This window comes from Mycena indigotica, assembly GCF_014461135.1.
Source record: "Mycena indigotica strain 171206Taipei chromosome Unknown Mind.scaff0003, whole genome shotgun sequence".
Lineage (NCBI taxonomy): Eukaryota > Fungi > Basidiomycota > Agaricomycetes > Agaricales > Mycenaceae > Mycena > Mycena indigotica.
The window spans coordinates 900,130-913,008 of record NW_023503002.1 but is presented as its reverse complement, the minus strand read 5'-3'; the positions used below and the strand labels follow the sequence as shown (position 1 = coordinate 913,008).

Sequence of the window (12,879 nt, the reverse complement as noted above, 5' to 3'; positions counted from 1 at the left end):
GGCTACCAGTTGTCGCTGTCATCCGCGTGTTGTTCCTTCAGTCGCCGACACTCTGGGTCGGGGTGCTCGAATTCTTGGAACTGCCATCCTGTACTGGCTTCTTTAGGCTCAATGTCTCTGACGAGCCGATACCACTCGCAATACCACGGATTGCGTAGCTCAACAGAGGAATAGTCGTCGGTCCGGAAAGCCAGAATGAGTTGTCGCATTTTTTGTGCGATGCCGATCATGTATCCAATCCAGCCATGGCCGCAACCACTCTCCCCGCCAAAAATGTCGACTAAAGCCACTTCGATAAGCATCTTTCTGAGCACAGGAAAGAGCGATATGGTCTGGAGAAGAAGAGGCTGTAACATAAACCAATGAGCAGGCGTTGCGAATCAAACTAGGACATACCAGGTCTTTGTCGAACGTGGTCGAGTTTACGGAGACATGTAGAGTTTTGAGCTGGGTGAGCTGGGAGATGGCATTGGCGGTGATCGGAGAAAAACTCCAAGCTCCCTCATCCGGAGGCGTGCAACGGAAATAGGTGAGAGACGGCGCATGGAGGGGCAACACCTGCTGGAAAAAGACAGCAGCTAAATCCTGAGTGTCATTTGTGAGTCCGGAAATCTCCAGACGCTGGAGGACACCCGGATGCTGTGCAAGGTAATCGAGAAGAGCGCTCGACACGGAAGTGACCGAGATCTCGCGGAGGGGAGTGCGAAGTACGGCGAATATCGGAGTAGTGTCGATCTCGGGCGTCAGAGCTAAACCCAAGGATGTAAGATTATCCAGGTTTTGCAACAACAGCGCGAGAGGTTTGAGCGCACTGGTACGGTCCTCGGTCGAGCGCATCCATTCGAGGTCGGTAATCACTATTTGTTTTAAATGGAGCGCTGCTAGCCGTTCGAAGCCCGCGGTATCGATTCAGCCACGGTGGTTGAGAGTGAGGTGGAGGTTTGAAAGCGTTGACCGGAATCCGAGCAGGGCATCGATAATGGCGGTAAATGTCCAGGATGGGTCGCCACTGGTTGTAGTCCAGTAGACGCTATAAATATCCCGAAGTCCTGTAAGAGCCGAAGACAGCGCTTTCTCTAGTACCAGCTTCGCTCGTTCCACTGGTTCAGGCAGTGGAGGCGGAGCAGTTGTTATGAAGTCCGGTAAGATGTGTTCAATCTTGAGGGTTCGAGTGAATTCGGAGTAAGGGGTCTTCCTGTTGGCAAGGTCCTCTAATTGGGAAAGAGATTGCTCGAGGGGCTCCCGTCGGAGGTTGATGGAAAGGATGGCGAAGAATATCGGGTGGAGTGCAACACAGAGGAAGCGACAGGTTAATCGCAGGTTGCGTTGCTCGAGAGGGGTCAGGCATCGTGCAAGTGTCTGAACGAGCTCGACAGGTAAAGTGAGAATGGATACTGAGTTGGTCATGATAGTTACAAGGAAGCGGGATTTGTTGGCCCGTAAAGCGTGACTTCTCTTGATTCCTACAGCACTTCTACACGTACTAGATGGTACTTATTACACCTCGACTAGGGAAAGGAAAACGATATATGTGTGTGGGTGAATACAGGGTTGTGTCGTGGGGATCGTACTCAAAACATGCTGCCTTCAGGAGGCTGGGGGAGCTTTCGATTCGTAGCAGAGGCCATCTCCCTAACAAGGTTGGTTAGCGAGAGCTGATACAGTATATAAGCAAAACGCACTTCCTCATCTCAACAAGAACGTGTTCGAGGCTACTTGCACGCGTCCATTGCGCCAGGACCGGCAGCTTTGCGCGATCAACCGTGCCGTCTGTCTGGGAGACAAATGGGACATTGACGCGCGAGATGAACTAGAGCAGAAGTCAATTGAGGTGCGAAGGGAAAGTGTTTTATCTACCTGAATGGTCGGTGGCGCGTCGGGGTAGTTGTCACCACAAGTAATCTTGAGAGAATATATGCGGTTTTCGTGCACTGTCTGTGTGATAAAGTTATTTAGATGAGTAAAAGACAAGCAACCAGGACGTACATGGCCTGGTCCGATGATAGTACCGTTCCAGTTGGTCATCATAATGTCGTCTGAATCTTCGAGACCATATGAGCAAGAGCCGTCGCCAATACCCTTCTCGCCCTTCTCCAGCTCCTCTAGCAGACGAAAGTTGCGCGGGACTGAGAAATACTTTTGTGACATCTCCAACACTGTGAAGAGCACTACTATACCTTTGGCCATGGCGGGAAGAACGTGAAAGTCGGCTGAGATGGATGGCGGATTAGATGTGACACAGTGACTCATAGTGTCACAGCTTTCCCGCAAGCCTCCGCTCCAGAACCTTCTCTTCCTGTTGTCCGTATAAACAACACCATGTTTGGCGGCGGCGCGGCCAATGCATACGACGAGATTGTTGGTATGTGCTCCGATGCCATCGTTCTACGGTCCCTTCTCAACTCGCAAAACAGCGACAGCGACTGACGAAAACCTAACGACCGAAAACTGGGAGATCATCCTTAACCTTTGCGACAAAGTTACTGACGAAGGGCCAGCGGGTGCCCATGACGTTATCGCAGCGCTCCTCAAGCGACTGGCTCACCGAAACCCGAACGTCCAACTGTACTCGTTGTCGCTGGCGGAGGCACTTTCGAAAAACTGCTCCATCGAATTACACAGGGAGATTGCCAGCAGAGCATGGACTTCAGGACTCGAAAGGCTCATCACAGACAGAGTAAGCGGCTATCTGAAACCCTCCCGATCCGTTTGACTGCGGCACAGACAACACACGAAAAAGCACGGACCCGTGCGCTGGGGCTTGTGGCTATGTGGACCGAGGATTTCGCCAACGACAGCACTCTAGGGATTATGCAGGAGTGCTACGACAGTTTAAAGGCCAAAAGTGTGTCGTCTTCCCGTCGAGAATAACAGCGCTGACAGCATCATAATTCTAGACTATCGATACACACCACCAGACGAGAACCCTCCTCCTGAAGTCGACGATGCTGCTCGTAGACGGGAAGAAGAAGAGCTACAGCGAGTTTTAGAAATGAGCATGCATGATCGAGGAGGGCGCCAGGCTTATTCATACACCGCCAACGCTGGTTCATCAAGTGGAGCTGGCTCATCAAGTGCCGCCGCATCTTCCAGTGTCCCCGCAGCTACAAGTAGCAGCAATGCTTACACAAGCACGGGTGGTTACGTCCCGGCCACACGTAATCGTACCCCAAGCCCTGTCCCCGCAGCCGAACTCTCACCAAGTACATCATATCTTTTAATCCGTGGGGGAACTCATTAATTTGGTATAGACCCCAGCCAAATTTCTTTCACAGAGGGTGGCATTGTCACACGTGTCCGCGCCTTACACACATTCACACCAACCGAACCCGGCGAGCTCGGGTTTGAAAAAGGCGACGTTATCAAGGTTGTAGATCGTGGTTACCGTGATTGGTGGCGAGGACAGCTCAAAGGTCGGACTGGAATTTTCCCCGTCAATTATGTGGTCAGACTATTTCGTTTGCGCATTATTGATTTACTCAGACTCGCTACCAGGAACCACTCCCCGAACCAACAGCGGAGGAGCTGGCCACAGAAGCAACCCAAGAAGCAGCTGTTTTTGCTCAAGCGATGAATGTAGAGCGGTTGCTTAACATGCTCAGAGCGTTGGATCCAGCGAAAGGCGACAATTTGGCAGACGATGAAGAGATTCAGGTGCGGCAACTACTCTTTTACTGTCAGTTGGAATTAATCAGCTAGCAGGAACTTTATCGCTCGTGTATGGCGTTGCGACCAAAAATTGTCAAGCTTATCGATAAATACAGTCAGAAACGAGGTTCGTCCTAGAATAATATGAAGAGGAGTTTGATCTGATAGCGTTAAAGCCGACTTGGTTTCTATGAACGAAACTTTTGTTCGTGCTCGGACTATTTTCGATCGTATGATGGAGGAGAGTCTTGCGAGGCATTCAGGATACCCGCAACCGCAACCCGGCTATGGTGGCCAGCCATACTATCCCAATGCAGCTCCGGCAGCCGGAGGGTATTATGCTGGCCAACCGCAGCCGCAACAGGCTCAAGCAGCTTACGGGCCACAAGGACCGCAACCCTATCCTCCTCAGCAGCCACAACAAGCGACTCCTCAGCCGCAGCAGGCATATGGCGCGCAACCATATCCGAACCAGCAACCTCAACAACCTCAACAAGGACCTTCGCCTTATCCGGGAGCGGGACAGCCAACTTCGCCTTACCCTGTCCAGAACCAGCCTCCGGCCCAGCCATTGCCATATCCTGGCCAACAACAACAACCACAAGCATATGGTGGGCAGCCGGCTGCTACTGGGTATCCTGCTCAACAGCAAACCCAACAAACCCAAGCACAGCCGGTCCAAATTCAGCCTCAGCCTCAACCTCAGGCCCAGCCGATCCAGGCCCAGCCCCAACCTGTTCAAGCTCAGACTTCACCTGTTCAGACGCAGCCACAGCTCGTTCAGGCTCAAACAGCCCAAGCTCAACCAGTTCAACAAGTCGTTCCGGCACAAACTCAGCCCGAGCCACAACCTATTCAGGCTCAGCCGCAGGTTCAAGCTCAACCCCAAACTCAGGCTCAACCAGAGCCTCAGCCCCAACCACAACAACAGCAGCAGCAAGCACCAACCGGCCCACCCTACATATTTGACCCAACCGCAACATACGCAGACCCGAATGTACAGGCGTGGATGCAGTATTATGCTGCTGGTGGAAAGGACTTGGCGGGGAGCGTGTATTTTGTTAGCGTTCCCGGGGTTACAGATGGAGCTGCGGCGGGAGCAGCGTCTCCACCAGTTGGTCAGCAGCAGCAGCAGCAGCAGCAGCAACAACAACAAATCCAGCAGCAGCAGCAACCGGTACAGCAAATCCAACAGCAGCAGCAACCGGCACAACAAGTCCAGCAACAACAGCCCGTGCAACAATACCAACAACAGCCGGTCCACGAACAAACCACACCGACAAGTCCGTTGGATGACGACGACTATTTACCAGACCCATATGCCAACTTGCCCCAGTCCGCAACGTATACTCAGCCGCAAAGTGAGCTCGCGTATGCTTTGGGTCCTCAACAGCAGTCGCAACAACAACAGGCATATACTGCTCCGCGGCAAGGATACACGCTCACCGATCCGGGCTCCGCCAGCGCGTCTGGGTCTAGCCACCAGCAGTCTAGTCCTGTCGCAGAAAGCGCCGCAGGTGGTACACCCTCTTGGGTCCTTCCGAAGCGGACACCAGGAAGTCCGGGGCTGAATGGGCAGTTTGCGCAGATGCATGTGTAGGCACATAAGTAGTCGTGCTACCAAGATATTATTTATTTCGGATTGCACTGGACTGGAATAACTTGGCATCCATAGTTTTTGTTTCTATTGTCTTTTTAGGCCGCGGGTTTTTCTTGCCGCATCTAGTTACTAGGGGCCTTCGGCGCTGGCGCCGAAGCCTGTGACCTTGCTTTACTCTTCTGAATCTACTTTGATGGAAATTTGATGCATATCATGATAGTAACCTGCGTGACCCGGCGCATAAAGCACGTGGCAGTCTTGATAGGCAACTCTCACGAACTTTTTTTATCTCTGGCGGTACTGAGGCACCAAGCTCGCGGCGCTTTCAAACGATCCTGATTGCTCTGCGTCATACTCTAACTGCTTCTCGCGCTTTGGGCCCTCAGTTGCAACGTTTTCTGCGGCAGTAAGTTGGCGGAGGGTGCGGGGTCCCAGAAACGTCTCTTTTGCTGCTAGCAGTTGTGCCGCCCCCCACCGATGGTCTTTGTTACCGTGGGTAAAGCTGGCGTTACGCCTGGTGCTGTCACAGAGTGACCACCGTTACCGCCACATATTCGGCTTTCAGTGCCTCTCTGTGTTGACTCATTCCTTCATGAGCCCTACAATCCTCTTATCTGGTACGAGTGGTGCGACAGAGGGGTCGGATTTTTTTTTCCTTTCTGCCACACAGGTTAGTGCGATAATCGAGCTTTGTTTTTCTTCACCTTCGAGTCGTACAGATCGATGACCTTCGCAAAGCTGGGGTACCCCAACTCCATATTATCGCAGATTGCGCCCCAGGAAGCACAGACTGGACCATGTTATCGTGCGTAGCCTTGCCTTCCGTCAAGCTGAGTATGTAAACGTTGCCCAGCACTATGGTTGTTATCCAAGGTGAGTTCGCCGTCGACAATATGGCTACTACTTACTGATGGCATGAAGGCATCGCTGCTTACAGCGAAAGTCTACGTTCTCCCCCCCCCACCTTGGATTTTGTTCGCCCTTCTAGGCCTGCTTTTCTGTGTAATTACATCTACTCTCGCCTCAACGAGCTCAGAGACTCTGGTGACGTCCGTGAGTATGTTGAGCGCCTACGAATCATCGCTCGAGCTCCGTGGTGTAAGCCCTAGTTGCGATATATCGTAGGGGCTACTCACGCTTCACACAGTACGCAAAATATTGGGATGCTTTGTTGCCCGTGAGGACGTCTGTATCCCCCCACTGTGGCTTTGGCACTTCGAGCGGCCCAACGTGCATGGCTTCCTCCCTCTCCCTCAGTCATATCGCTCGTTGCGATTACCCTGTGTAACGGTTGACCTCACTGTGTCGGTCAGCGCACAAGGCAAAGCCGGCAGCCAGTCTATCATCGTCGTTTCTTCGACAGAGGGAAGGGTGGAGGCTATGTTTGACCCTCTCAAGGGCGGTTTCGCCGTTCTCTCCCCTCACCGAGTACGACTTGGTTGTCTTCAAGTTTTCACAGAGGACTACACCGATGTTGTACAAACGGTGCGCAAAAAACCTCGTTATCCACCCGCGAGGCAACGCGCCTTACGGACAATGGGGTATGCTTTGGCGATACTCTTCCCCAGTTATTCCTCAGCGGCTACGTCGCCAATTTGAGCGCAGGAAATGTGGTACGCTACGCTGTGCGCAATGATAAGAATGCTAAACAGTGCATAGCCTGGGCCGTTCGATATTGGTTGCACTGCACCGAGGCGTTTGAGGATGACCCTTGTGCTGTCATAACTTACCATTATCCTATTGCTGGCGCACGCCAAGGTGTCGTCGACAGAGTGCTGGGGGCCGCTCCAGCAGTGAAGCTGGCGAGTTATTCTCAAGTCAAGCTGATGATACCTGAAAGATTTGTAGCTTTCCCGACACCCCGATGTGCGTTATCCTAATCATTCGACGGACGAGGCCCGTCGGGTAGCGGAAGCTCTGTTACGCGGTCGCCCTGCTTGTGCAATGAATCCCGATGGCAGCCCGTGCTTTCGCTTTCTAGTCGACTGCCTCCTAGACACGGACCCCGCATTGCCGACGCAAGGGGACGCTCACCCCCAGGTACGCCACTTTGCAACGGGCTGTGCGATCTGACATCACGTCACAGGCAACGCAGTGGTTTTCCGTCGAGCCGCCAGATTTTGGCGAGTCCGAGCTTGTTGATGTGTTGCAGCAGTATAAGCGACCAATTTCGGCGACGTTGATACGCGACATTCGCGAGCGGAATGCGTCTGCATCGCCATCTTCGACCGTCGCGCCATCAACTCCTGAGGTTCCCCTGGACTCTGAGATTGATTTAGGATCAACTTCGACGACTTTGGTGGTTCCTCACGGCCTGCCAGTGTCAGAGTTCTCAGTGGATCATGGGGCCGAAGAAGCTCGTCCTTACGTGGTCACCTCGTATTCATCGCTGGCTCAGTGGTCTCTGTGACGTCTTCGTCGAAGTTGATTGCATTCAGAAGGACTTGTCCAATGAAATTTAAGTAGACTTGGATCTGCATGTACGTAAGCAGCATTACAATGACATCCTGCCTTCGCTGTGCGGTTGATCTTCTCCGTTCCAGTGACTAGTTTCATGCCTTTTCTTGATGTCGTCGGAGATACTGCACAGGTGAATCGCATAAAGCGGACGCTTGGTGTTGATGGATGCAATTCTTCCATGGAGCCTTTTTTGACTTACGGAATCCCCTTGCCCCCGTTCGGAGGCTCTACTCCTGTGTTGGTGCTCGACGACGAAACAGTCTCTCACATAGATGGCAAGGAGGTTCGATACTTAGTGGATATCAACGCGCCCGTCACAGAGCCGTTCGTGCTGAGCTTTGTGGGTATCGTACGCAACGTGTCTATCGACCCGTGTGGCGTTCAAGACACTCAACGTGTGCGTCCTTTTCTGGGGTGTATGATGGAGTAACTTTTACCTCATTACAGGTCATTACCCTCGGCACGCCCGGAAGGGTTGTTCGCGGAGTCATTCTTCAGGACCCTGGAGACACTAGAGAGCGTGATCGAGTCGATGGATTCCTTTGTCTATGTAAGAGGCCGTGGTCTTTGGTCCGATTGGGGCAAGTGTTTGACACCAGGAAGCTATCCAAGTGTACCCATTATTGTTACGTGCCATCGTCCCGGTCCACTCCAGGTTATATATTCGCGGACTTTGACGAAAGTACTCCGTTTGTGAGTGATTAGATCTGCGCGGTCCAGGGACTTGTGGCTGACAGAGCTAGACTAAACTTGATTTCAATCGCGCGGAGCATATACCATTTGCGCCGCTCAATTGTGAAGTTCTCCAAGAAGGAGCGTTGGTTCACATCGAAACATTCGTGGTTCGAGAAGATACCCCTGTCTGTGGCGGATTGGCCTGGGAAACGGTGCGTCGAGCTGCTTTCAGCTTGGAGTTGACAGTTAACAAAGATCCCACACGCACGTAGAACTGGAGTTTGCATGCTAGAGTTGTCCGCCGATTGTTTTGTTCTCTGCCCTGCGAAGAAGAGATGCACGCTGGCGGTGCCTAAGTAGTTTGTTTCAAATCATGTCAATGTACTCGCCCTCTATGAGTATCTCACGACGCGGGACTAGAGCTGGAGATCCGATTCTTGGACCGGTTTATGATTTCGGCTGCGAGACTCGTGTGTGAGTGGGTGAGTTGACACGTCGCTATAAAGCTTTTCGTAGAATGGACCATACCACTATCAAACGATCTTTCTTCCACTGCCGAAGCTCCCCCTCATAGACCCGAGTCGCAACCGCCCCGCCGCTTAAGTTGCCATCATGCCAGTATCGTACACTATTCAATTGGCGACTTTTTTCAACGAACACCTTCCCCTTGTGTTTGCAGAGAGCAACAAACTCAAGTTGGACGAGGTTTTGTTTCCGAACGAGGGTGGTGTAGAGCTTCGACGTACTATCCACGCGGCACCCGGCGGCGGCGCCTTCCTCCTTTCAGTCTTCGGCCAAATCGAGGCTGTCTATGAGGCTGGGCCAACGTACCAGGTGCGGGTCATTTTTTTAATCTGAGGAGTATCTGAGTCACAAGTGTCAGGTGTTGCTCCTCACCGCGCCGCCGGGGGCGTTCCGCCCGAGTTTCCAACGGACCGTTATCTTTCTAGATGACATTCAGCAAAAATGGCGTGACGTCGTCCGGGTGAGTGCCAGTTCAAGCCCCATCATCTTCTAAATGGAGGACCGCAAACCAGACTCCGATGCAGATTCACTCTTGCGTGCAGCGGGATATGAAAGGAGACGACGATTTCATATTGGTGTACATGGACAAGTCCACATCTCTGGTGTGTTGTGGGGCGATTGGAGGTGTGCCTTGCGCTGGAGCTTACCATTGCTAGGAGCGCGTCGCGTGGCATGACGGTCCAGATCCGGCTGAAATACAGTTCGACATTCCATTTTCGGGGCCTCTGAGCGCCTCAGAAGTCCTCGAGCCCGGCAGTTTGGTGCGCTGTGAGATGTGCTTGTACAGGGAAGACACGCCCGACATGGGTGACCGGGTATGGAATGTTGTAAGCGCGCCTCTCCTGGTTTACACTTGTCATCACAACTTTGGGTTTCTTTTTCGCAGGCTTGGGTTCTTGGAGCAGAGAGTGTAGCGAGGTGGTATCGCCCCGTGTGGCCGAGCACGTTTGATGCACGCCCTGAGTCGACCGACCGAGAGCATGGGCCTGATTTGGTCAACGATGAGTGGGGTTTGAGGGAGAGAACAGGCGTGAGCGGCGTTGACGTCCTTCTTTGATTATATCAGATTATGTAATATCTTTGTTGTTCTTCGCTCGGTGAGGAGCTTATGGACTGTTTTTTTGCACCCCCACACCCCTAGATGGTTCCGTAAGTCGCGCTGTTCGTTCCACTGCGTCGGCTGCGCCGTGCGGGGCTAGCCATCCTGCTATAGTACATGATGGGACTCAATAGTTAATTAGGAGCACAGTGGCTTGCGTGCGCTGCCGGGCGGCCCATCGGTCTTGTAGTGGTGGAATACCGTGTATGCGGTGTGTCGGGGGAGGAGATGCCTCCGGCTGCACGTACCCCGTCTCTCACCGTGGGTCGCGGGCCCGCCTCATTTTGAGGCTGCCTCCACTCAGTCGACTCGGAATCAGAGGGACACAGACGGACGCTAGTGCGGGTCCCTCGGTCCCTCTGAGTGCAGGTACTCCTGGCTTTGGGACGACTGCCGTAGGGCGCAACACCCCGGACATTCCAACACTCTTCCCCTACGGTTTGGTCTCCGTGGACTCCGGCCGTGCGAAGGGGCCCCAAACTATAATTCTGCCTCCAACTCGCAGGCAAGGGCGAGCCGCGGCCTACAAGATTCCCAAGCCACCCAACGCATTCATTATATTCCGGTACGTCGCTCGCTCGTCAATGTGTCCTTGAAAAGGATGGCCACTCAAGGAAAGTCAGGAGCGATTGTGTCAAGCAGACTACACAGCACGCTGAGCGGTCCCAAGCCTTGAAGTCCCAGGCGGTTGCTGAACTCTGGCACGCGCTTACCCGGGAGCAACGAGAGCCCTATTTCCAACGAGCGAAAGAAGCAAAATTGCGATTCCTCGCGGCACACCCCGACCACGTATGGCTGCACCATCGTCGTCGTCCCAAAGTGAAGTACCGTGCCCTCCCGGGCTCTCGCTTGGACCCCCGCATCTGCCACGGTAGCCAGCAGGAAGGAAGCATTCAAAGAAGCTGCTGCGCTGACTGCACTCAGACCCCGAGGATACACACCGACGAGCGCTACTGCAACTTCACGCGCACCAGACACAGACACAGGTAAGGTCAATTGCAACTCGGCAGGGGAGAATCCTGCCCGGAACGTGATTAACATTCCTCCATACGAAGAGCCCAGTTTCCGCACCGCGGGTCCTACGTTACGGCGCAGAATGGATGAGCAAAACATGCTGGGAGAAGATTTGGCCGTTTCTGACTCAGAGGATAGCGAAGATTTTCCACTAAGCCTCGCCTCATTCAGCCCAACGCTCACGGGAAGTCGTCTCCTTCCGGACACAGAGTCGGCCTGCTGCGCGCCGACTCGAAACCGTCGAAGAAATGTGTATAGCCTCAGTAACCTATGTACACCATAATAAAACAAATAGATGTCATAGCCACCACAATGAATAAATACAGGTCTGGTGCACCAGGCGGGGTCGAAGAAGGTCAGGTCAGGTCAGTGCAAAAGGTGACGACAACCGCTACGATTAAGCGCCATCAGCAGCGCCGCCGCGGTCAACCGGCTCTTTCAACCCATGTCCATCTTGAGGGCCACCTAGGAGGAGGCTTTCATCGATCACGGGCCTGTCCGTAGAAGTCCGTACGCGTTTCGCTGTAACCGGTACGAATTAGAGAGCGGGAAGCTACAAGGATATCATTCTACATTACCTGAGGGCTTTGTTGGGCGGCGCGTAGAGCTACTTGCGGCGGGTGGCACTTTTTGTGCCACACTGGGCTCATCTACCTCGCTCAACGTACTGTCGGAAGGTACGCGACGACGTCTACGCGCCGGAGTAATAGCAGTCACGGTGGGCACCGCGGCAGCAGCCACGTCGGCCCCCCCCACCGGGGTCGTGGTGAGGGGCACAGAGGCGTTCTGAGTGGGAGGGACAGGGTTCTGAATGGGAGGGGCGGGATTCCGAATGGGAGGGGCAGATTCCTCGACTTTGTGGGCGTGGCGCAAATCACGGGCAGTGACATACTCGCATAAGTCCTCCGGTAGCGAGCTCTTCAGGACTGTGATCGCTACAACTGTACCTGTGACAGGGTCAGGATGAAGACTGCGTGTCAGTAGTCGACCTTACCAGTAAAACAGTCGTATGTGGGCGAACCGCCAGAGCCCGCCACGTAAGAGGAGTCTTTGAGGGTATAGTGCCTCAGCGTGAAACTAACCTCCACTAGGCTACCGACCACCTGGTCGCGGAGGTCGTCACCCAGGATGGGTTCATTGCGCTCATCAAAGACATCGATCGGCCTGATATGAAATTTCTTGCAGGTTTCATCGAATGCTTCTTGGCAAACTTCAGGTACGGTCCACTCCATTGGCCAGAGTCCTTCTAGCAGGGATGTTAACACAGCGCACACTGTCAACAAAGCCGTACCCGGATCGCCATCCCTCTCTTGCGTTCAAAGACAGGTTTGCTGAACCGAAGCACGCTGCCGGACGGATCGGAGTGGATGAAGTGCTTGGATTTGGTGTTATCGCAGATGCCTTGCTGAATGCGATTGACCCCCTCGATCTGGCGGTCCCAATCTTTCGCAAAACTCGGTTGCCTCTGGCACCATAAATGGGTTTTTTTTTTGCATAGAAAGAAGAAAGACGGACCTCCTTTCTCCAGCAAAAATGAAAACTTGGACTTCTCTAGGCGTTCTTTGAAAGCAGGGCGCCACGCGCCGACCCCATCTATGTTTATCTGCGCGTCGGAGATGATACCAACGGCGGAGAGTACTGCGACCTTCCCCCGTTTCCCATCCGCGTCCACTACACAAACGACGTGGCCATTGTCCTTTCTCTTCCACGAGTAGTGGAGTTTCTTTGACCCCACATAGAGAGGGGAATTGAGCATTCGGTCGTGAATGTCTTGTAAAGCTAGCTATGTATTAGCACCTCAGCGAGGTATGGATGACGCCTACTCAGCATGGTGAAAATCTTGGTGTATGGAGGCGTC

At 53.4% G+C, this 12,879-nt stretch overlaps 3 protein-coding genes across 3 annotated transcripts; 1 reads left to right on the top strand and 2 right to left on the bottom strand.

The window, feature by feature from the left end:
* Nucleotides 1–2: 2 nt before the first annotated feature.
* MIND_00303900 (MYND-type domain-containing protein) lies at nt 3–1,407 on the bottom strand (the record flags this gene model as incomplete). The annotated part of the gene is made up of 3 exons (XM_037359899.1): nt 3–347; nt 397–857; nt 918–1,407. The coding sequence occupies 3 exons, from the start codon at nt 1,405–1,407 to the stop codon at nt 3–5; spliced, it is 1,296 nt and encodes a 431-aa protein (XP_037222784.1).
* Nucleotides 1,408–1,571: 164 nt separating this feature from the next.
* On the bottom strand, nt 1,572–2,187 carry MIND_00303800 (UBIQUITIN-CONJUGAT-2 domain-containing protein; the record flags this gene model as incomplete). Its single annotated transcript, XM_037359898.1, has 5 exons — nt 1,572–1,632; nt 1,683–1,810; nt 1,858–1,935; nt 1,987–2,126; nt 2,178–2,187. The coding sequence occupies 5 exons, from the start codon at nt 2,185–2,187 to the stop codon at nt 1,572–1,574; spliced, it is 417 nt and encodes a 138-aa protein (XP_037222783.1).
* Nucleotides 2,188–2,265: 78 nt separating this feature from the next.
* On the top strand, nt 2,266–5,248 carry MIND_00303700 (uncharacterized protein; the record flags this gene model as incomplete). The annotated part of the gene is made up of 8 exons (XM_037359897.1): nt 2,266–2,362; nt 2,415–2,677; nt 2,725–2,845; nt 2,898–3,203; nt 3,252–3,445; nt 3,496–3,654; nt 3,703–3,775; nt 3,825–5,248. Exons 1-8 carry the CDS (start codon nt 2,320–2,322, stop codon nt 5,246–5,248), a joined length of 2,583 nt encoding a protein of 860 aa, XP_037222782.1. The 5' UTR covers nt 2,266–2,319.
* Nucleotides 5,249–12,879: the final 7,631 nt, after the last annotated feature.